At 32.0% G+C, this 26,478-nt stretch overlaps 1 protein-coding gene across 1 annotated transcript in view; it reads right to left on the reverse strand.

Annotated features, from left to right (window-relative positions):
* Positions 1-3,371: 3,371 nt before the first annotated feature.
* Positions 3,372-26,478, reverse strand: part of LOC145661188 (cadherin-86C-like) — a 458,587-nt gene continuing 435,480 nt past the window's right edge. Inside the window, exons 19-20 of the mRNA XM_081726639.1 lie at positions 22,131-22,210; positions 3,372-20,552 (exon numbers count right to left, since the gene is read on the reverse strand). Coding sequence (XP_081582765.1) covers positions 17,251-20,552; positions 22,131-22,210 — 3,382 coding nt within the window. The 3' untranslated portion in view covers positions 3,372-17,250. The remainder of the gene's footprint in view (positions 20,553-22,130; positions 22,211-26,478) is intronic.

Consider the following 26,478-nt stretch of genomic DNA (forward strand, 5'->3'; position numbering starts at 1 on the left):
AGCACCGATTCAGAATTCAAAAGCTCGATACTTGATCGTTCTGTACCCGTCTGGCAAATGAATCTTAATATTCGTCATAACTTCGCGTTCTGAAATCTTACAGTACACTCTTAAACATAACGAAATACAGTGTTTTTATTTTAACGAAGTGGACGTATCTTTATTTGAATTATCCCCAAATGAAAACCTCTTGCAATTTAATATCAGAGTTTGTCCCACTCATTCTAGATGGTGAGTGGAGGGCGTCCAGCTACACTCAACTTTGCATCCCCAATTAGGCACTGAGTGGCTGGGTTGTCATTATTTTGCTACCTATTGTAACAAGTATCTTACTATACATCACTTGTCAGCATTGTATTTTGCCGTGCCCTCCTTTTTTTTTTTTTTTTTTTTTTTGCGGAATTTGCACTTTTCCCCCTTTGTCCAACCTTGCTGTTTCCCGAACTTCCACCCCTTATATTTCTTGAACCTATTGCTATGGGCAGCTAATTTTTTGGGAATGAACATCTCTGTTACAGCTCTTTCAATTGGCATAGGTCGCATCTTTCCCTGCAACTATCATTTTCGGAAGGTTCCCTTGTAAGAAAGGAGCAAATACAGGGCCGTACTGGCCAGACGGGAAACTGGGAAATTTCCTGCGGTGGGCCCTGAACGGTAAAATTTTTAGGGGGCTCTCCGCCTCGTATTGTAAGTTGCTGTTTATGAACATAAGCCACACGTCACTCACTCCTCGCATACAGGAGTAAGGGAACGAAGGATGATAACAGGTCGAGTACCGGCAATACAGTCAACTAATCCCAGACCAGCATTGCCAGCCCACGATGTTGCGAAAACAACCTTTCACGTTTTTCGTAATTCAACCCTTGAAAGTTTCCTGATTTCCCCTTCTGCTTTATACTTTGCTAATATTGAAATAGCTATTAACCTAAATTGAAATCTCTAATAATACCATAACTTGAAATTAAATAATGATTTACATTTTACAGCACCTTCTTTTCCGTATAGAAAATATATAGGGCCGAAATAAAACAATTGGGTTCTCTGGAGCGGGAAATACAAAGGGCCTCACCAAATGATGGGTCCTCTCTCAACAAGTTCAAAAGGGTGCATAAATTATATAGGAGTGACTCATGTCATGTTTTTTTAAACTTTTATGGTGCAAATGTTTTCAGTAATTTTTAAAATTTTTAGGGTTCCCTTGGTCACTGTCAATCAGAGCCATAGCTAGAGATTTCGGCGCCCGTGACAAAGTACAATTCGGCCCTCCCTTCCCCTACACTCACCTCACCAAGCTTATTTTTTATTTTTATTTTTATTTTTATTTATTTTTTTACATATATACATATAAGAGAAGCACTTTTTGGTCGTTATACTACGATAAATGTTTATCGAGCTGCTTGGACAGACCATTGCAACAGCCAAAAGCGATCATTAATATTGTTTTACAAAGAGCTTTTTTCAAGAGGCTTATATTAGTTTTGTTAAACTCGACAAAACTACCTTTTGTTGTATAAAAATCCAATTGAAAAACAGTTATAGAAATTTACAATTATTTACAACGTTTCATACTATCGATAAAAAATCAATTTCAATGCATTAGAAACTATGTGGTTTTAAAATGTTCGAAATGGGTGACAGCATTAACTTCCAGTAATAATTGTAAACTTTTCAAATGTTATTCTGTAATATGACCACAAGTAGCATTTTAATTTCGATTGTTTTGTGGTAAAAAGTATTTTGTGAAATGTAACGGAAATTCAGAAGGAGCCTTCTTTGCGAATTTTTCAATATTGATCGATGGAGATGAAGAATAGGCTGTGTTTAATGTTTCTTTTTAAAATCCTCAGTGGTAGAGCGTTCACCTCCGGTGCTTGAAGTCACTGGTTCGATCCCAGCTCGCGCCGTATGGACTTTGTGGTGGACAATCATCGTGCTCGTGGGTTTTCTCGGGGTTCTCCCGTTTCCTCCCACTTCTTTCCTTCCACCATTTCATTCATTTCTCATCTTCACCGTCTCCTTTAGCCTAACCGGCATAATCGTGGAACGTAAAACTTAAAGATTTCATATTTTCTTTTTAAAATCCAAATTAGTTTTTCTACTACATATGTTTGAAATTATAGTAATTACTTAATTTCTTAATGAATGAAAGTTCTGAATTTAAGGCTACTTATTATTAATTAACATGTTGAAAATATACTAACACATATACACATATGTTAATATAGATAGATAGATAGATAGATAGATAGATAGATAGATAGATAGATAGATAGATAGATAGATAGATAGATAGATAGATAGGTAGGTAGGTAGGTAGGTAGGTAGGTAGGTAGGTAGGTAGGTAGATAGATAGATAGACATTCACAACTTTGACACATCGACTAAATAGTTTTCAAAATATGCCCCTTGTGCATCAACACAGCGTTTTCAGTGACTGCCGATCACTGAAAGAACCCTGGAACGCAGAAACTGGAATGCTCTTCAGCTCCCTCGTTAAGGCCACTTGAATAGCTTGGATCGCGCCGTGGTGCCGTCCTTTCATGATCCTTTTCAGTCGAGGGAAGAGGACGAAATCTGCAGAAGCGACATGTGGGTTGTAGGGTAGCTGGGAAAGCTGTGTGATGACATGTGTGTTTAGGAAGTCCACGACAGCAAAGGCAGTGTAGCTCGGCGCATTGTCGTGATGAAGCTTCCATGATCCAGCGATTGTTGGATGGACGCTGGTGACTCGTTTTCTAAGTCTTTCAAGTACTTTCACATAGAATGCAGCATTCACAGTCTTACCAGGTGGTAAAAACTTTCTGTGAACCACTCCTTGTGGAGATTCATTATGGAGATGATAAGGCACCGTGAAATGTGTTCACCTTAAACTAGATCTATAATCCGTGAAGGCTTGGAGAGGACTGGTGACTGGTGCGCTGGTAGCCAAGACCACCCCACCCCACCCAACCAGCACAGTAACATCCCCCTCCCCTCACCGCGTTTAGGAAGGAAAAAATCAATCCCACTACTTTCCGGAAAGATCCTGTAGGAAACACGGAAACTTCCACGGACGTTGTTTTGGGAATAAGGGTTACTTGGGTAGGATATCGATTTCACAATAATAGTTTGTTGTATTGGCAATTCGAAAAGCTTCACAGGACCCGGTCTGATCTTAAGGATTTCCAACACTACGAAAGTTACGCCAATACTTTGTATATCACCCGCATGATCCACGAACAGTTTAATGTAAAGAAAAGGAACAATTAGGCATTTCATTTATGAAGTATTGTTCAAAGCAAATCTCTTCAAATGACAATTTCTTAAAAGACTGATATGCCAAAGGTGCAGAAGGTATGTAAAAATAACTAAATAAAATCAATCATTTGTCAACGATGCGTATTTTTCCGAACATTTTATACACAAAATGTATTACAAAAATTTACAGAAAGGTACATACATAAAATTACCACTTCGATTAACATTTATTTATAATTTAACTATGACAGTGATGTTACGTTACAATAGTAGTTCAGTTTACACAATTTTTAGTAGATATACTTTGTAACAGGTATAATACATAGATTAAAGTACAATTTTATTAGCCATAGACACTTATATATATGACCTGATAAGTATCTGGTATTATTATAATAAAACAGTATTTTTATCGTTTTAAGATTTTCTATATACTGATATAAGAGACTGATAAATCACAATAGAAATGAGAAAATTTTATAGTGAACTAAGAATATTGAAAAGTACATGAACAATAAGGATTTTGAAAGACGCAAAGTAACAAAAAGTAGTGAGCAACATGAATAGGAAAATCAAACCATAAACAACTATTTCGAATGTTTTAGCACAGGCGTCAGCAAGGAAGTAAAGGGTAAATGTCCGCTCTAACACTATAGCATCCTAAGCATGTCATGTGTTCTAGTATGGCTTCTAAAATCATAGTAATTATATAAATACCTTCCTCTTGAATTGTGAGGTACGTAACGAATTTCAAAAAATAAATAAATAAATAAATAAACGAAAATAAACATAAATAAATATGAAAATGTATCAATTAATATGCCTGTATTGGTTTATATATTGTGGTATGTGTTTTCGAGTTCGTTTTAACTTTCATCTTCTAGAAAAAACCTTCAGAATTAGACCTCTTCCAGAATTCCAGAAAGAGGAATACAAATATCGTAAGTTGTTCTTTGACGTAAAAAGCAAATGGACTACCAACATCTGCTCGAAAGCAAACGTATTTATGGAAGAAACACACTTCAGCACTGTAAGAATGAAAAACACTTTTAACAAGTAATGAGTCTCTGTTTTCCAGTTGGCACATTATGAAACAGGCGGGAAAGCTAGATACAAAAAAGTAAGAAAACTATATGAAGAGCCATCCCTTCCATTTTGACTGACCTATGGTATGTACTTCATATGCTACTTTCGTGTCTTAGATTCTATACGATGGACACAGTTGCTCATCCCTCTCGAATCTTCTGTTATTTTCTTTGGACTGTAATACTTGATTACTGTATGATATCAACAGTTGAATATGGGATCCGAACAACATACAGTCTTCCTCTATGAACCGAATCTGGTATCAGATTTAACAAGAACAAGAATGCTTGTGATTTGATCTTGCGGAAGCTCGGTTTGATTTCTTTTTTCTATTAAGTTGATGAGTTCAATTAATATAATATAAAATGTTTTATTTATAATAGATGAATGTTGTATATGTGGGACTTCAAAAAAGAGATCAATGCAAGAACTAAAGCATATTCAAGGGAGTATTAGGGATATGAAATTTTCGGCGCTGATCCAATGAATTTGAGGGTTGCAAAATAAGATATGTAGCTACATGATTACAAATATGTAAATTTCAATTTTCATCCACAATAAAATTCTTCTTCTACAAAAAATTAAAAAAGAAAGAAGGCAATAAGAAAGAATTTTAAGATATATTGTTAAGTAATAACTTAATAAGAAAGAAGAGCAAAAGAAATCTATTAATAAAATCCCAGTTCTCCTCACATATCTTGTTTTAATACATCCTTTGATTACTTTTCTATTTCTGCACTGACTAGAAAGGATATTCCTAGTTCACAATCAGTATAGTATCTAAACATGCCAATCTTGAGATTCATAAATTCAAGAAAACAAGCGTGTATAAAAGATAGTTCATTCTTCAATAAACATGTAGGAATAAACATGAAGCAAAATAATATTTTAAGAAAGAAAGAAAGAAAGAAAGAAAATACGAACACAGAATTTCAAGGAAAACCATAATAGAGGTTGTTTACTGGATAGCTTAGGAGATCCTTCTTTATCCCAATCTTACATATCTCAGTATAGTAAAATTTAAAGTGGATTCTGGATGGGTAAACGTTTCTAAATACTGAAGATGTTATCGACTTTTTTTAAAGAATGAGTTGTAGCAGCAAATATAAAAATTGTAAATTTTTAATGGGCGTTATATCACTACACAAAAAGTTACAGTGGAAATGATTCTCTTAATATCTATAAGGTATTTCCTGTAATCAGAATATTGTGGAATTAGTAAGCAATTAGACAACAATCATGCAAATATATTTCAATTTGACTAAGAAAACTCTTTAGAAGAATAATTTTAATATAAAATAAATAAAAGGAGAATTTCTTTAGAAATAATTTGAGTAAAAGTATGTAAATCGACCCATCCCAGTAATAGGATAAAACAAGCTCTGTAGGATTACATGGTTAAACTGTTTTTCTTTATATTTATATCAAACCTAAAATTAATTTAAATTTAATGAATATTTGTGAAAATTTAAATAAATTATTAACATTATCTATTATCAAAGTTGTTTCAGCTTGACATATCCACTTTCCTCTTCAGAATGAAAGATGACTTTTGTACGTATATTACATAACATTAAAACATTTTGCTTACAGTTAAAAATAAACGAGGAAGTTACGAAAGAAGACAGGATCACGTAGTAGTAGTAGTAATAGTAGTAGTAGTAGTGGTAATAATAATAATAATAATAATAATAATAATAATAATAATAATAATAATAATAATAATAATAATAATAGCTGATGTTGTTTTCATTGTTATTGTTGTTCATGATGATGATGATGATGGTGTTAAATAGGATCAATTATGTCTCGTTTATACTCTTTCTAATATGAAATGTGAAGCATAAATTTCCTTTTTAAAATTTTAGCATAGATTTATAATCATAGAACTTTTTGATAAAATTGACACTTTTTCAATTTGCATTCTAGACTCAAATTTTTAAACAAGTTGTTCCCAAATTTAACTTTTCTAGGTTTTTGACAACATATACCATTCGTGTTTCTAAAGGACGTGTTTTCTACCTATGTTTAATCAAATTTTCTACTTTTTTAAAAATATCTGCAATGTACTGATTGCTTAAACACTAAAAAAACTAAATCACATAAGCTGCTGTATTAATTGTTAAATGAATGTGAATAAATGAATGTGTTAAATGAATGTTAGATTTTTAATATTTTCCATATGTGAGACGAAGTTTCTTACAAGCAACATAAAGGTGCTTAGTTACTAATGTGAAGTGTTCGGTCTTCTTTCTTTTTGAAAATAATATGTAATTGTCAATATTAAGTGAAACATTATCATGGATATGAAGGTATAATATACTATAAAATTTATTTTCTGCAATATTCATTATCCTGTTTCTTCATAACTTTTGATTCATTATCATATTTGTAAATTAGTTACGGAAAAAGTAGATAGTTAAATATTAATTAATTTTATTTTTATCAAAAATCACACAGTTATTCTCATTTGTTGGAAGCTCATTAGAGCTATTTGTACATATTAATAATAGTGAAGTTCTATCTGATATTACATGAATGAAACTATATAAACCCATTTCATTACATTAACAAAGATAATATTTTATTAAATAGTTATCAGTACCATAACATAAAAGTATACAGTTTCTAAGATAGAAACAAGATATATCTAAGCATGTTTTTTGTACAACAAGTATATTTTATTACAATGAAATAAAAAAAACAGTCTTCATGTGCTTTAATATAGAGTATTTCAAGTAATCAAATCTTTTCACATTACATATCGCTCGTCTAGAGAATGCTGTATGAAGCGGTCCGTATAGAAGTTCAACTTCTGTTCCTTCATTGCCGACTTCCACTTAGACATTTTATATAATGTATTTTTTCTGTTATTTACGAAACTGTAAGATAGGTTAGGTAATTTTTGTTATATCATCTTTAAATGTAAACTATATTTTATATTATACATTAATCAAATCTAGAGGTAGTATTATGATTTACTTTTACTTCATGAACTCACAAGAATTAGAAAGAAGAAGAAGAAGAAGTAAAAGAAGAGAAGCTTTTAAACTTTCAAAAGACGAAAATATGAATCTATTTTAGCCTTCAAAAATGTCGTCTTTTACAAAAGATACTTGAAAATAAAGAATTCCGAAATCTTACTTCAGTTAACGTACTTCACGTAACACTTAGACGAATTCCGAAATCTTACTTCACGGAACACTTAGATATTCACCTATTTAACTACTTTCTGTATGACTTTTCTTTGTCAAATGTCTTAAATTTATCGAACTTTGTGAAAATGAGGAAAAATTATGATCCTAACACATATGGCTAACTGTGGATTAACAACTTCTTCACGAGTTTTCAGATAACGTCTAAAGAATTTTATAATTATTTAATAGCACTTTAGACATATAGTTCTCTTAATCTATCCATAAACAAAAACCAATTTTCGGCTAAAATACTATAGAATGACCATTCCATATCGTTTTCAGATGTTCATCTCGTTTTTTGTTTTTCTTTCAAACTCTATACTACATACCAGTTCAAAATACAACATAAATTGGTATTGTGAATGATATGAAATAAGTCTTTTATTTAAGATAACTAAAGATATAGATAACATCAAAGTGAATATATAAATGTTGCAAATCGTATAGTATGGTACTAAATTTACAAAAAGAAGAGCACAAAATTGAAATGTCAGTTAACGCTTAACAAGTAATTATTGAAACTTTTTTATAATAAATAAAGAAATATTTTATTAACGTTATATACGCTTATGCTATTTTCTTTCACTTATAATATGAATTGCAAGAGACAATATAATTATTATATTTTGCTGTTAACACAAGATAAAAGAAAAATCTAAATGAAGGAATTTCCTTCAACGAATCTGTAAGTAAAATAATAGTTTATGACTTTTCACTCTAGAGAACATAAATACATTGTTAATACCATACACTAATGACAAAATTATTCTATTTTTAATAGTATTTCTCTAGGAACAATGTGTGCATTTCTTTGTATGAAATACGACTTGTTTCAGAATTTATTGAATTTTCTTCTGCTGAAATGGGTTTCTTTATCATTCATCTGTTAACCAGAGATAACTATGACACTTGTGGGCACAAAGAGACAATGATATATATGATACACTGATACTGTATATGATACACTTCATTATCTTATTAATCAATTTATGAGTGGCGTTATTACAGTAACAATATGTTTCACCTGTTATACTTAATTTTTATTTAATGTTAAATAGTATTAGACATATCATAAAATCTGGCCATTTCATTTATGTTTGTTAGAACTAATCGGTATGTACAGGAAGTTTAGCAAAACAAATTATAATCAGAAGTTACAAATTCTCCAATCCCAGAAGATACAGGTAACCAAGTAAAATTGGAAAGAAAGCAAAATAGGTTTAGCAAACTTTAGCACTTGAATGTGTTAAGCTAACCTTTATATACCTGCGCAATTTCGTTAATTGTTGTGCAATTTTAGTCCTGAGAAAGCAAGATTGTGAACATTTTCCCTTGATGATGAAATGAATAATGACTAAATTGAGTATCTTTCTCGAAACTTAAAATTTAAATATTCTTAGGCATGATAATGTTGTGAATAGTTAGATTATTATAACTATCACTGGGAGCTTTGTAGGGATACATTTAACAATATTATCAGCATTCAAGCATGGCAATTGAGGGTCAATTGATATACATAATTATTGAAATGTTTAAATAAGGTATGAATTTTGCATATGACTGGTGTGAACTCAGTGAGTGTGTTTCGTTAGAATATTTTACTTTGCCAAGAAGTAAAATTAGGCTACTATTAAAATTAAATTGATGTGTTAAGAGACGAAGCACAGAAAATTAAACAAGATAAATTTTACGTAAAACTAAGTTAATGTATAACACAAAAGTTATTAAATTCTACAATAACTGACATTGAAATATTTTAAACTAGTGGTATAGACCAATTTTAAAGCAGAAAATTAGCGTAATATCTTCGAAATAACTAGCAGAAATTAGTATAGCCAATTGAAGCAGTGTCGAAGATTAGTGTATCATTTTGTTGGATTATGATTTTGCTATGAGGAAAACTATATAACTTAATTTCATATACCAGAAGTTTCTATACAATGCTTCTTGAATAAAAATTTACAAATAATAATAATAATAATAATAATAATAATAATAATAATAATAATAATAATAATAATAATAATAATAATAATAATAATAATAATAATAATAATATGACCAAATCAGTTTCACTTGTAGGATATTACTTTAAACTAAAGATTTTCAAATATAGATGTTACAAAATAATTAATAATTTGATAGGTACCGACCACTAGTATTGTTTCAAGTATCTATATAAGAATAAGACACTTTTTCTTTCAGCCATAATCGGAATGAAACAATGACTCAAAGCAAACTAACCTTTGGAAAGCGTAATTTTTTTCTGAAATCATATTGAAAGTTCGAAAATCTTAGCGAAGTGCAAAGATAGTACAAACATCTTTTCGCCAAGGGTTCGCCCATGAGATTCAGCATTAGTCACATTGAGATAAATTTGAGACAAATTAAAACTGTACACGGCAACGGAAAGCGTCTTCTGAAAGAAAATTACGCCTACACGCCTAAGACAGTGAGGTTTGAAAATTCCTCCGATCGCAGGAAAATCCATGAATTAAGTGGCCCGAGGGACAAGACTATCAAAAGACTGTTTGCCGACTGCTAGAACGGCATTTCAACTTTATTGCAAAGTCTGAATGAAGATGTTGAGAACAGAAAAATTGAATTTTGTGAATTGTACTTTCAGAATATGAAGAGGACAAACAGTTTCCATTTAGAGCTTGTTAGTATAATGAAGTCATTTCCAAATTAATCTGAGAAATTAACCATCATAAGTACGTGTGGTGAACATCTTGAGAATTTCTATGTTATGGAAAAACGTTGTATTAACCTGTTAGGGGTAATAGTGTAGTGTGAATTCGGATCAGAGGCCCGCGGAACTGTTCTCTTTCAACTTAACTGTTATTGATTTTACAGAGAGTTTAAATCCAACCCTCATGCTTTGTTTCAGTATGATGTGCAGATTTATTATCAACAGGACGAAGTATCTATAAAATAGCATCGCGATGTATTTCGTTGTGAAGCGTTGCATATTATACAGATTGATCGATTAAAAACTATAAAATTCTTTCCGTTTTATGCAGACCACATTTCTATGGAATTTTTTACTGTGACATCACATCAAGAAGAAAGTGTACTGCCAAAAATCTACAGACAATCTATGAGTTAAAGATTGCAATTGTCCGAGAATATAAAATGATTCCATACATAATGCTTTATTGGTGGTGAATTCCCTAATGCCACGTTATCAGAGATGGCTTGAGTAGCAAGACTACAACTTAACTCATATGTTCCCGATTACTTGAGTGTAAAAATATATAAAATTCATAATAATCATAGTCGTGTTAGGACCAAGTTTATATACATTTTTGCAACAGCCTGGGTATAATAGAGTTCCAAATGCTACGAAGCAATATAATTTTAAATATTGAGTGGCAGTAGGACTGAAAAAATTAAATATTGTACTAGCTTATATGAATAAATCCAAATAAAACACGATGTCAATAAAAAATATCACATAATTTTATATTGTACAATTGGAAAATTTAAACGGTATTTGTTTTGAATGGTATTTCCGTACAACTAATGGGTTTGAATACTTAATTCAAAAATATAAATCATACATGTTCTGTATTGAAAATGAAACCTAGAACCGTGTATGACATAAACTATACGTATAAATAAAATCATTTCAAACTAGATTCTCTCTCTTTTTCCCCATACAATATCATAAAATACAACACAATGAATTTATATAATGTAACATAGTTACGAGATATTTATATATATATATATATATATATATATATATATATATATATATATATATAAAGTAAATAAATTGGCTCAACATTAGATTTCTGAAATCTTAGACTAGGAACTTGAGATTTTGTACAAATGTTCTTCTTGAACAGGCAGGGTTTTGCAAAATTCAGTCCCTATGTGGTAAAATATTTTCTCGCTCTTAAGTAGATATCTGAGATGGTGAATTTTTAACAAATGTTTCCCTTAAACTAAACCCTACACTGTGCATACAATAGGCTTTCCAAATTCCAACCTCTAAGGAGTGAGGAGGTTTAAAGATTATCATTATTATTATTTTTCAACAGCTGAACATGAATTCACAATACAAATATGTAATCCCTTTAAAGTAATTTTGAAAATCCTACCCCGAAGGGAGGAAACAGTTTAGCTAATATGACGTATTCTCTTGAACTGTTGTACATAAAGGCATAACATTTGACATAGAAACCTTTTGATACATAGAAACTGAATACCTCGTTACTAGTACGCGGGAAGTGGGAATATTTTAATATTATTTTATGTTTATTTTGAACCGTTGATACACAGGCACAATATTTGATATGCTTTTTTATTTCTTACTCTTTAAAATTTTTACTTATTTATTAATTTATTTTTAGGAAAATGCTAATTTTCACTAGCTCGAACAAACTGAATATGGATGACATAGAAGAAGAAAGAGCAAGTGTGAGGATTTTTAAAATGTTGTTCCCATGGATACATGAGGGCATTTGCTAGTAATACGTTCTATGAAGCGATGCTTAGAGTATATTTCGTTTTACAAAACCCCTCTCCAGTATAAAAAGAATACCAAAGACAAAGACAAGTACAAAGTGTTCGTGCTCTGAAGTTATTTATGTTGAATTTAAGAAAACAAAAAGTAAATTTCAGTACATAATTTCGAACATTGTTCTGGAAAGGAAAGTTATTGAATAGACTTAGATGTAAATCCACATTTTAATGATAGAGTGGCTCAGAGAAAAGAGAAATTTTGAACGTTAGAGTTGGCAACACTGTTGTGCCGGCAGTTGTTCGGAACTCATGCGTGGTTGTTGTGAAAGCGTTGCCATTTAGTACTCATGCAGCATTTGAGTGCTGCGAAAAGTGCTATCGTTGTTAGAGCGTTTTACAAGCAGGATGATAGTGTAACTACTGCGCAATGGATATTGAGACATCATTACCAACAAGAACGTCATGGACGTGTCCCATCTACTCATGCAATTACAATGTAGGTGCGTAATTTTGAAGAAATTGGTTCAACCTTCAACAAGATGCCTCCAAGTGGCGTTCAAATGGTACGTACCCAAGAGTACATGAGGATGGCATTGCAACAACAGTAACATCCACTCGGTATGTTGATATGCTTGAAACATTCTTTACACCGAGACTCCGCGAACGAGATCTTAATCTTAACACCGAAAATTGTGGTTTCAGCAGAATGGAACCACGTGACATACTGCTCGACAATCAACGAAAGCCATTCGCCAGTTATTTAGAAAGCGCGTCATTTCATGTAACAGTGACATTATGTGGCCTGGAAAATCCTCTTATCTTAGTGTGTGCGATTTCTTCCTATGAGAATATCTTAAACGGAAGGTGTACCGCACACGACCTGCAACTATCCACGAACTGAAACAGAAGATTGAAGACGAAATCGCTGCAACTCCCCGAAACATGCTACACCGAGCATTTCATAGTTTCCATAACAGGAAATTACAATGTGACCGCCGAAAGAAAGCACATCTTTCCGATGCTATCTTTAAGAAGTAAAAAGACAGTTTGTGACACTTTGTAATGAAAACGTAAATGGTATATTGTATATGCACTTTCATAAAAAAAAAAAAAAAAAATACGTTTCTCCTGTATTTATTCGTGCAAATTACGTTACTTCAATTCCTGCAATTCATTCGTGCAAATTACCAAAATTTCCTGTTTCCCTATCCCACACTGTATATAAATTTGATTTTTGAAACTATCAATTGCTTTTCTGTACATAAGTTTATAGGTCTTTAGTAATATCTGGTTGATTCTAAGACTCAGAGATGTTACTGCCACTATTAACACCGAACAAAGTTGTAGATAATATAATTGTAACTTTTCTTTAATTTCAATTTCAACATTGATTTAACAAAGGTCATTTCCATCCAGGAAGATGACATTTTCTACGTGACACATTGCAGAAAAAGAATATAGAATTCAAAAGATCTTAAAATCCTTATCATACCGAAGTTGATTTGGCAGCATTTAGTTCACAATCAAGTTATTCACCAACATGACACCAATTTTGTTGAAAGAAATAGTCATTTATATACTATAGCTTAAAATTATAATATAGCTTCTACTTTTGGATATATTCAACTTAAGTTATTTGCATAATTAGATTATTTGAAAACAAAAGAACAGGAATTTCTTCCAAAAGTTTACATCTCAGATTTTCTTAATATTTCTATTACTGTCTAAAGATCAAGTGTTGAAAGAATACAAAACTAGGAGATAATTATGACGAAACATCAATGTATTATGCCACAACAACAAACATATTTACCTAGAAACTTATAATTCTTATTTGAAAGATAAGATGTATGCTTGAAACACCACTATTCAAACCAGTAAGTATTCAAACAATACTAGTAACATCGTAATTTCATTTTGTTCACAAAACATTCGGCAATGCTAATGCAAAATAACAGGCTTGTATTGAGATTTCATTTATTAATACTTCTGTAATAGAAAAATAGTTAAAGAATGAAACAGGGGAAGGGGGACTAGCATTAAAAACTGAAGGAATAAAAAATGCAGCAATTTATAATATAATGAGAATTAAACAAACTCTGAAAACGTAATTTTACAATTCAAGTAACTTCCACATGATTTTACATATCTTCTACTTTCCTTGAAGTTTAACAGTTTATGTATATTATATACCATATTTACAATACATTGTCCTGAGCCAGAAAAAATATTCAACATTTAATACATTTCTTTTTCTCCATAATAATGAACACTAGTAGTATGAAAGCGCCTTTAATGATAACGTATATTTCAGTATTATATACATGAGAGTTCCGATCATCCGACATAGTATGTCAACAATACTACCGATAAAGAAAGATGACAGATTTGAGCTATATGATTAAAACCTTACAATTAATGTCAATCAATATCTGCATGTAATAGGATCAAAGTCTGTTATCGAAGTAAAAAGAACAGAAAGCTAAAATCTAAAAAGTTCAAAAGGGTCTACAGAAAATATTCAAAATTTTCAAAACTACTGCCAAACGGAAGCCCAGATAATTTATAGAAATAATTAAGTAATACAAATTGTGGTATTTCATCTGTATTTTATTTCATTTCCAAAATGACGTTTAAAAGACAACTGACTGGTATTATTATCGATTTGCAACTCTGATTATAAAGGCAGTCACCTGCCTTTCAAAAGTTGTATCAAATAAAATTAAACATAAAAAAAAAATATTTATTTTTATAAATATCTCTGTGAAAATTATGTGGAATACACTATAAGTTATAGATATGTTCACAGCTGGGAACGCACAATAATCCCTCAAAAGTTAGTTACGTTTAGATTGTCGATACAACCTGTATTAAGAAGCATTCAGAGTTGTAAGGCAAGGAAGAGAACAAATGTTGAATATGTTTTTCGTGGAAAAATAAATAAACTTAAATTACATACATTTACACCCCCCTCCTCCCGAAAAAGTGCATATCAATTTGTGTAAAAATCCAAATATGCAATGAAATAATGTCACATGACGCATTTGTTGATTCAAATATTTCTTGTACTATTACATCGTCTTACAACGTAAACCGTAAAGTACGGCAGGTAATTTAGTACTAAGACATCAGGAATGATCTACGAAATATAGTCCTTGATTTCTGTCAATAGTGTGCCACGAACTGATAGAAGTAATTTCCTTCCTTTTATTTACTATTTTTCAAACTAAAATTAGGTGACAGTTATTGTTAGACTAAATTAAACCACTTTTAAATATTTAATAGATTAAGCTCAATAAGATTACGCTTGAACCGCATGTTAACAGTGACAAAAGAGTTCTCAAGTTTTTGAACTTTATGATTGCTTTTGTCTTCACATTTCCTTTTCTTTCTCTCTTTTTCCTGAGTCAGTGTAAAAGTTGATCATTGAAATGGAATACTCAATTTATCGTTCCACGATTATGCCCTGTAGACTAAAGGATACAGATGACAAGAGTAAATGGATGATTAGGAATGACAATATAGGAGAAAACGGGAAATCGACTAGAAAATCCATGAGCACATTGTTCTGCACTATAACTTTTATAACTTGTGATCAAACAAGAGATCTTTCATGCAAGATGTGAGCACTCTACTATTGAGCCATTAGTCTCCCGGCAGAATTATTAATTAAAGTTTAACAATTAGACTCGATCACTTACAGAAATCTGTACTTTGTAATTTTGGGATGGTAGTAAGGATGTAAATACCATTTAACACGAACATGTGTTGGCCAACAATCGTCCAGTTCCGTTAATGTCGAATAACTGGAACTCCTCTGTAACTACAATATATACAGGGTGGAAGGTAACAACACCGAAAACCTTTGGGAGGTGATTCCTTATATGAAATGAAAGAAAAAAAAGTTTTAATAAACATGGGTCGAAAAAGTTATGAACCGCCGAAAATTCGAAAAATCACGTTTCAAAACTCTCTGGCTTAGAAACTATAGATCCTATCCCAAGCGGTTTAAGGAATTACACAGGAACTAGTATGCGCTCTATCTAAACATCTATGTTTCACCATCCTCCATTATCGGCGAAACGAACTGTGAAAAGGAACTTGAGGTATAGGGATACTCCTTTAAGTACTAATGGTGCGTTCGTTTGCTGGTACCATGAATTCTGAAACATGGATATTTAAACAGAACGCATCCTAGTTCCTGTGTAATTTCTTAAACCGTTTAGGATAGGCTCTACCCTACAGTTTCTACACCAGGATGTTTGGAAACGTGATTTTTCGAATATTTTGCGGTTCATAACTCTGAAAGGAGACGTTTTTCGACCCATGTTTATTAGAACTTTTTTCTTTCATTTCAAATAAGGAATCATCTCCCAAAGTTTTTCGGTGTTGTTACCTTCCATCCTGTATAAGAGATATGAACTGTTTTAGTATATCAAAAATTTCCTGATCACCTTTTCAAAAGAACTTCATAAACTTAGAACTAAGATTTCAACTAAATAGACAAATGCATACATAAAATAAATTCATACGAAGAGCAATACAGCGAAAGAATTTCATAAATATTGGTTCCAAGGAAGATCTGTAAAATTAAGATTATAATTATAATTTAAGATTTATATTTGAATTATTGAAATATAACATCATTACCCTTCTGAATACACAGAAGGGAGAGATAACATTTTTAGAAGCAAACTGATAACAAATGCACCAATATTAATAAAAATAATAAGAGATGATATGCTTGAAATGATTAAAACAACCCACCGCAAACTGTTCATGTATCCCCATTCAAAATCAATATAAGGAATTTGAACTCCCAGTTTGTTTGTTAAAGATTTTCAAAGTCGGAATGCTATAGAACAATTACATAAAACCAAATAAATATGGTACAAAAATAATTTCAGTAAAACCAGCAATTTTTGAAACCTCTAGCAAGTTTATACTGTTTTTTCTATAAAATGCTTTGGCTTCCTAGAATAAATTTTATAACCATAGAAACGTATTAAAAATGATAAAATGTACTTGATAATTTGCTCTTCACTTAATTTCAGAATACTAAAATTCACAAATCAAGAGAACTGTAGTTTCCTTCCAACCTTAAGTCGCTTATCAATTTATTCTAACTCCATTTCTTATTCAAGAATTTCTGCATATACGTGTATATAACGTAGCTGACATCATCGACGTCCTACCTTCTAGACATCATCGACGATTTATGATTTTATCTGTTAGAATTTACTTTACGAAATTAATTTCAGTATGGTGGTGTTGTACTATCTGATCGTAATTGTTTCGTCTGCATATCATCATAAGCAATGGTGAATATACTTTTCTTCTCTAACAACTGATTCTTACGCTTTTTCCCACCAGCTGCAACCTGTGACATAGCTATTCCCGAATCTAAATCATCCTCAAACATTCTGATCCCTGTACCACCAGCAGCACCTACAGTAGATTCATCATTACCATTACGATTTATCTCTGAATCACATTTGTTTGTTCTCGTACCTTGAAAGGTCACGTCCGTGCGCGATTCGTTTTTTTCAACATTTGACGGCACTACTGAATCAGACACATTTCGATTTTCACTGCTATCTTCTTCACGTTCTTTCTTTGGTTTTATCGGGGGTAGCACAATTCTTGATTTTCCGGAAGAAATATTACTACTCGTTAAACGATCACCTTTATCATCACTAGTTTCTCCAACAGAACTACCTTGCAATGCGGTTTCACTACCTTTTATTTCGATAGTTCTCGCAGCACCACTGTCCACATCCTCCTTCTTATACCAATCCATATATCTTGGAGATCCTTCTGGTGGAACATATAAACTTGCAACACTACCTTTTCTACTTGTTGGAACTGACAGCTGGCTTACACTTCCTCTTCTACTTCCTGCTGCAGATAACTGACTTACACTTCCTCTTCTACTTTCTGCTGCAGATAACTGACTTACACTTCCTCTTCTACTGTTTGGAACGGATGACTGAGGTACACTTACACCTTTCTTTCCTGATAAGTAACTTAAACTTCCACTTTTTGTACTAAGTTTACGATTTTTTTCTGATCTTTTATTTGCACCAGTAAGTAGTTCATCATCTGACTGACTTCCTTGGGCACTATGTCTAGAAACGTTTCTATTAGGTGAGTTTGTACGAGTTACGTTACCTACGGCTAGTGAATTTCTTCGAGATTTGTGTTCGTGTGGAATTTTTTCATCAGGAATAGAACTCTTATGCAATTTGCCATGTTTGCTAGTCCGTTTAATACTTGGCAATTTTTCGTAGCTAACTATAGAATTCCTACGTGAACTTCTACTAACTGGATCCGATTTAGATAATTTAAATTGATCCTTGTTACTTCGATTTGTATCTCTAGTTCCGGGAACTGATCGTGACTCACCTTTATTACCTTTCACTTTTTTAGCTTTTTTGATAGGGGGAAGGCTTTTACCGATGTTTTCAACAGATACTGATTTTAAGCGATAAAGTCTACCTGTTTCGTCTATTACAGCCTTATCTATACATACAGAGTTTCTTCTAGAAGCTGAGCTCAACACATCACTAGTATTACCACTTTTAATCTCAAATGAAACTGAATTTCTGCGAACTCTTATAGGCTCTACCGAAACTGAATTACGTCTTGAACTAGTTTGAGAAGCTGTGGATGATACAGCTCCCTCAAAAGCAGGGGTTGATATTCCATCTTCATTAAACAAATGATCCGTACTTGGGGATTCCTCATCATCAGCTTTCAGTCCTTTACTTTGTAATGTTTCTATTTCAGAATCTTTTTCTTCCATCTTAGCAATCCTCGCTTTACTATTTCTCCTTCGAAGCAAACTTGACTTGTTTTCAACATAACCCAAATCTTCTGGGCAGGAGCCCTCTAACTCAGCTTCTTCAGAAATATCATACGGTCTTCTTATGTCATAGTTGCTACTATGTCTTGACAAACCTTTGGGGGTTTCCACGGCTTCCAATGCACTTTCTGTTTCCTCTATTATAGGTGTCTTGATCTTGTGTCTTTTTCCTAAGCCTGGGCCAGGCTTATCTTGATATTTTGTAAGAATTGAACTGACAGGTGCTGACACGGCAGTTCTTACTTTCGAGGCCGATTTTCGTTGTGTACTTCTGACATGCTCTCTGTGTAATGATCTAGTACGTGGCTCACACTGATGTTTACGTTGTCTTCTGCGTCCACGCTCACCTCCGTCACTATATTCTTCATCGCTATAAGAGTCATTTGCGCTTCTTGTTCGTCGACGTGTTCTAACTACAACTATGGGATCAGTTTGTGTTCCAGTGTTGCAATCAGTTTGAGTACCCATAGACAACGAAATCTGCGGTTTCTCTTCTTGTGGTTCTTCTCGTGGAGACAACTGGTCTTTGATGTAATTGATTGCTGCATTTATGAATTCATCTCCCGCATTTACACCACCTGCAATAACATGTTCAGTATGAGCTTGAGCAAGTTCTTGTGTTGCTTCTGCAAGTTGAGCTTGTTGGTGCAGTGTAAGTTGCTGGAGGCTCGGATCAGCAAGTTCGCCCCCGCGATAATTCTGTTCTTGGTCTTCCATAAATCGCCGCATAATAATCTCCTTACCATCGTCTCCAACAACAACTTGAGGCATACCACTAGTACCAGCAACGACAACTGATGGATGCTGAAGTTGTAAAACAGAAGAAGGACCTGGCTGCTGTGGGGCAGCAGTTTCACCAACCTCCTGTTCTTCTACTCCTTCCTCTTCGGGTCTTCCACGAGTAACAAGGCGTAATATTTCGGCGTTTCCGTCTCGGATATAGTGTTGTTCTCTGCCACTTTCCGCATCCAATGTCAGAACCTCTACTTCCTCTCCTTCTCCACGATGTCGATCCTGTCTTCGACGCTGGAGAGCTCTATCAACTGCATCAACAGCATAAAACACTTTCTCTGTATTAGGTTGCGTTCCATCTTTCACTAGAACACGATATTCTCTTCGCCCTCCTAGATCAGATCCTCGTTCCATTTCGTGACGTCTCATGGAATCTGTGTCATGGTCTTCGTTTTCTTCCAGTAGAAATCTAGGAACAGGACCCCCTCGAAGATTTTTCTCTTGAATTACTACAACTTTTCTTGGACGTTCATCTGATGGTTGGTCAATATATCCAGGAAGAGATCTTGTATCTCGAGTACCGCGATCTCTTGGTCTCACTATTTGCCCTGCTGGATATTCACCATCTATGTCTTCTAAATACACATCACGATGAGACTGACTAAGAGAGTGGACTCCACTTCTTCGCTGAAGGTCTTTCGTGTATATTACACTAGGACCATCTCTCAACTGTGGATTTCCCAATGACCTCCGTTCTTCAGCTGCTGCTATTGAAGGTCCATGATCAACCAAATCTACATTAACTTCAGCTCCTGGTCGATCTCTGTCATCTAGTCTGCTTCCTGCTCTATGCAGTGTAGTAGATGATGCCCTGTGACTAGGATGAATGTTCCTACGATTAAATTGCCAATAGCGCCGTCCCTCTTCTGCACTCCAGGCTTCTTTCCGAGTAGATCTATTATCTATAAATAAAGATGAATTGTTAAGAAAAAAGTCTTACAACATGTAAATATTCACGAAATTTAGACCCTTTTCACAAAACATACAGATGGCTAACGGAGATTTATCATTGGAAAAGAACAATTTTCAAATGTAATACTTTTCAACAATAATACAGTCTAGGGACAGGAAACATGAAACTTAATATTTATAAACCAGTGGTAAATAAATTGGTTATCACCTTAATGAAAATTTAGGTTAACTCAAACTTATGAACTTGTCATAAGATACCATATTTTCTAAATACTGCCTAAAAATTGATCTCGTTAAAACCTTGCCCTCATTTTCACTTACCACTTGCCCTGACTTTCACTTTTCACCAAGTCAAATACAATTTTTCTCACATTATTTACTTCTCTTACTTATATGAATGGACTTATAGTTAATATTTAAAAATCATCGACCGAAAGTTTTTCGCTAATACTTCTTGCTTTTCTACACTCTATCGATGAGCCGTGTGATACTTCAAAGCTCTATTTATTACTTTCAGTGATAAGCAAAATGTAATTCTGGCTTCACATCACGTAGTGGAATTAAATTTAGTGTACTTGTGTTATAAACAAACATAACGGTGCTTTTAATTTCGATTTAAATATAAATATTGGGGAAGATAAACTTTTAAGTTTTAGAGAAAATTTAAGTAGTCTATATATCATTAGGACTATGCGTAATATTTTTTTAAATATTACTTTTGTTATATTACTATTATTCGAACATGCTTATTATTTGACACTTTGAATGATTTCTGTGAAGGTTCAATGCAATACAAGCCAGAGTGAAAGCTACTGAGGAGCTAAATAGAAGTGGAAATGAGAGAGAGAAAAGACTTAGCGTCGAATATGTTTATTCTTAAAGTAACAAAGAATAAATGAACTAATATTATAAAATGGGTTCGAAAAGATAAATCATTTTGCTATTGATTAAAATAATATAGAATTTAAAATTGAATTCTATGTTTCCTAAAGTTTTGTAAAAGGAACTTCAAAAACAACCTTAATAATTGATGTTTCCTTTGTTTGTTTAAATTTCAGCAGCTTTCTAATACCTGTATTATTTTTAAAATACTGAAATTAGTCAAAAGATTTAAATGATAATCATAATATTTTTTTACTGAAAAAATTAATTTTTAGTGCATTTTTGCGAAAATTGCTGACACTATAAAATTCCTTTTTGTGTAAAAGAACACTAATATCCTAAATCGCTTGACCAATGCCTATTAGTCCAGTGTTTTGGTATAATTTGATTTCATCAGCGCTCTTCTTTCTTTGGTGTTTAACTGCCGTTATTACTATCATAGTGTTGAGGAGTTGTCTTTTGAAATTCTTGCAGATAATACATTCCTATAACACAAAGTTTGTTTTGGTCCATACTAGTTAAATTTTGTTTAGTATGATCGTTCGTAGTATACTTAAAGCATACTGTAACATTTCAATTATGTAGAATGGAGTAAATAATTAAAAGATATATATATATAGATATATGTATATGTATGTATATATATAGATATAGATATAGATAGATAGATAATACAGTCTACTCACTATTTCTGAGATCATCTTCGCGACCGCTGTCTCTAACAACCAACTGAACATTTTCCTCTGAGTCCACTCTATTGTTTTTGCTTTGAAGAAAGATACAGTGAATTAGAGTCTGAATATTGATGTAATAATAATAATAATAATAATAATAATAATAATAATAATAATAATAATAATAATAATAATAATAATAATAATAATAATAATAATAATAATAATAATAATAAAAGAAGAAAAAGAAAAAGAAGCAGTAATAATAGTTACGTAAGTTATTGTTCCAAGAAATAATCATTAAAAATTTCAAAAATTTACATTGTAACTACAGCAATTAATACGGTTAGCGTACTGACTTAATACATAGACAGAATATGGCAAAATGTCCTAACACGAAGTAAAATCAGTCCATTGAGTTCTTTTCCACCATTTCTTCCTTTATATGCATTTTTTTCTTCTTTTCCATGTTATTTAATCATTATTCTCTTTGTTTTAAGTATTTGAAAAATAATTCTAAATTTTAATTGTGTTAGTGTATGAACAGACAGGCACTAATTTTAGTCCAAAATCATGAATATGACTTTTAAGAGCTCCTTTTAATTTGATCTCAAAAACTTGAAAGAAGTAAATGATATGCAAATGAATTGTACAAAATAATTTAAACACTTTCTATTAGTAGTTAATTCTGTTGAGATATTACTGCATTAGCCAAAACATAAATTTTGAGATAGTACTACAATGTTTAATTTTACTCCGTACTCATTTCGACTCATATCCGACATTAGTTATTTAACAGACATCCTGTATTGATATTCAATTTTTTCAAATTTTCCATATTAAAATTCTTTGAATAGTTGCTGTCCTTTAGCTGAAGCACGTGCAACAGAAGCCTCCAGTTTATGTTGGTAAAACCTACAGATCAGATCTGAAAGCATACCGTCTACACTCTCACAGGCAAAACTGCTTACGAAAAATGCGTAATTGTAGGAATCCTAGGCTTAATAATAATAAAAAAGAAGTTAATAGTCATTAAAGAAACGTAACAGTAAGGAAGACAGTTGAGAACATTTATGTGCTTCTTTGTTCCTGGACCAGGGGCCATGGTGCAGAGGTACTAAGGACTATCTCCTTTGAAATTTGGCAATAGGCACGTTGGTCCACCCTCATCGATTCCAGAAAGGATGAGCTGGCCCACCCTTATTTTTTTTTAAATTATCAAATTAAAAATTCGATACGATAGTATAGGATCAGATTATGTACCTCTGTAAGTTTGCTTGGTTCCTCTTGTTTCCTTCCATGGGTAAAAAATTGCCAAAATGTAAATTTGAGAGATTATTGACCTAATTTATCCTTTTTGATTAGGGTTTATCAAGTTATATGATTATGTGGGTGAGTAGAGAGAGGTTATTGTCTTCATAGAATATGGATACATAGATGCTCTCATTTCAAACTTTGGGAGGAGAATTTTGATTCATTCTTAAATTGTGGAAATTGTTAAAATTAAAAATTTGGTAGGGTAGTATAGAACCGTCGTATGTACCTCTGTAGAATTGGTCAGTCCATCTTGTTTCCTCATATGGATTTAAAAAATACCAAAAAATAATTTTCATATGATTTTGACATAATTTACCTTCTTTGGTGAGGTCAAGATTACCTTTAAGGAAATTGGCAATTTAACAAGTACGTATAGGTACCATAGATTGAATCTAAATAATGTTTCGACATATAGTTAGCACGCATGTTAATACAAATCAAAGTCCCCGGGTGTTAACAAAATAGAAGTGCCCTAGATTCGAATTCTGGTGGTAGCTTTAGAGAAATTCTTGTTCGATTTCCGGTGGGAAGTTCCTTAGTTTGGATTCATGGTTAACTATAGGTTCATGTTATATATAGTCTCGGTGTTGAGAAAGGAATATAAACTAGAAATTAATCATTTTGTAAAAATCATCAAAATGAAAGTTTTCAAATTTTCAGTAAGTCCAAAAAATTTTGAACAAAAATTTCTAACTAAAATGTTCCAAAAAAAATTAAAAGAAGTTTTTGAAACTAAAAATGTTGAAACCAAAATTTAAAACAAAAATTTTCAAACTTTTTTTTCAGTGAAAGCAATAATTCTCTAAAAATTCTCAGCATTCTTTTAAGGAAAATTAACAGATTTTTTAAAGAAAACATAAAGCCCCAAACTACAGTGAAATTATAAATGATTTCCTGCAATCATTCAAAGAAATGGGTTGCAACTTATCCCTTAAAGTCCATTTCCTGGACTCCCACATAGATTTCTTTCATGAAAATCTCGGTGCCGTTAATGATGAAAGTAGGGAACGTTTTCGTCAGGACATTTCCACCATGGAGAAGAGATACATGGAGTCCATGAACAGTGGAGTTCATAATTGCTAGTATATTACTGTTGGACGCTCAAAAGTGATTTTCCAAAAGCCAAACACAGAGGAAAGTCGACAACTAAAACATTTTAGTTAAGGTAAGTGTTCATTTGTTAACAATTAACATTTCTTTGGTAAAGTACATATATGGCAAGTTTAGTTTAGCTTACTTCAGTATAGCAGTAGAAACAATTATTTGTATCTCTAGATAAAACAATGCGATTCACATGACATTAACGTGATTAATTGAGTGGACATAAATCTATGTTTTGGTGCAATTTCCGTTTCTATATCACTACATGAATACTGACATGAGACAAATAATTCTTATAAACTACTTTCTTGACGGAATTTACCACAAAATCCCTCTAGAATTTCCCTCATATAAAAAATGGTGACAGGATGTATACATCATTGTAAAGGATCATTGCGAATCCAACGAAATATAAACCGTACTTATATTGTAATTACCGTGGAAGTTACATGTAATAATCTGCATGTAAATAACAAATTTCTAAAAATAACCCATTTTTCAAGGCCACGTGGGTGTCAGGGCAAAATGGTGAGTGATGGAGAAAAACTGATTACATATTTGAATTTCACGTTAAAAGTTCTATTAGAATCAGGTATTTTATCCTGTATTGCAGAGAAAAATATTTTTTTTTTCAACTAGTGAATTAAAACCAATTGATATACAATAACAATTTCACGCTTTAAACTTTAGAATTTGAAGATGTGTCTTAGTCTAAGTTCATTGATTATCTTTGGTAAAATCTGATTGGTCGATCTTTAACCAAGGATTTGAAGTCACGCCACGAATAATGTCATTGATAAAGAGTTATCTTTGGAGCAATCTGATTCGCTGATCACTTTGAAAATTTTATTTATACTGCATGTTTTTTCCATTTTTATATATATATTTTTAAATTTTTTTGTTTTAAACTTTTTCTATTAATGTTTGCTAATTTTACTTGAAATTGCTTTTTTTAAAACGCATTAAAATTTTGGTTTGAAAATTTTCGCTTATTTTTAATATTTTATCAAGAAATTGTTTAAAAATTTTAGTTTGTGAATTTTTTTGATCAATTTGAATACTTTTGCTTAAAACTGTTGAATCAAATTTTGTTTCTAAAGATTTATTTTAAAATGTTACTTTGAAACACTTCAGTTTTATTTTTACTATGAAATATTTTGGAGTTCAGAAATTTTTAGTATCAAAATAATGAAGTATTTAAATTGTTTTAATTAAAAATTTTAGCTTTGAAACTTCTGTTTAAATATTTTGAAAGCTTCTTCAAAAATTTTGCTTTAAAAATATTGTTTGGTCATTTTTTATAAATTTTAATTTGTTGTTTTAAAAATTATTTGAAATTTAGTTTTAAAATTTTTGCTTTAAATTCTTAGCTAGAGAAGTTTTGTTTAAAAGATTGTTTGAACATTGTTTGAAAACTTTTCGTTCAAGAATTTTTGCACTCATTGAAAAGTTTTCAAAATTTTTAATTTTAAATTTTTTGTATAAAATTTTGCACTCATCGATTTATACGCAAGAACAAAAAACTTTACTTTGAAATTTAGTCACATCTCATAGTCTGAAGTGATTGGTGAAAATTTTCTTTTTGCAATCTCAGTGAATGATCACTTTCAAATCTTTATTTTTAAATTTCTTAAAAGGTTTTGCTACTTTTTGTTTAATCTTTTCAAGTATGAAAATTTCTGCACCCATCGAAAAGTTTCTTTTAAAATCTTGGTTTCAAATTCTAATTTGAAAATGTACTAATTATGGTTCCTAAATTATGGGAAGGGTAACATAGCTTAAACTCATCAGCATTTCTCATATGTACCTATCTTCCATTGTACATATTTATATCTCTTTTAAATATAATCTGCCCGCCATTAAAATTGCAGCACCCAGAAGGAGGTGAGGTAGAAATGCGAAACTTTGCAAACAGAGAGGTACTAATAAGAGAAGAACATGA

The sequence above is a fragment of the Thermobia domestica genome, chromosome 1, assembly GCF_964235325.1.
Source record: "Thermobia domestica chromosome 1, izTheDome1.hap1.1, whole genome shotgun sequence".
In the NCBI taxonomy this organism is placed as follows: domain Eukaryota; kingdom Metazoa; phylum Arthropoda; class Insecta; order Zygentoma; family Lepismatidae; genus Thermobia; species Thermobia domestica.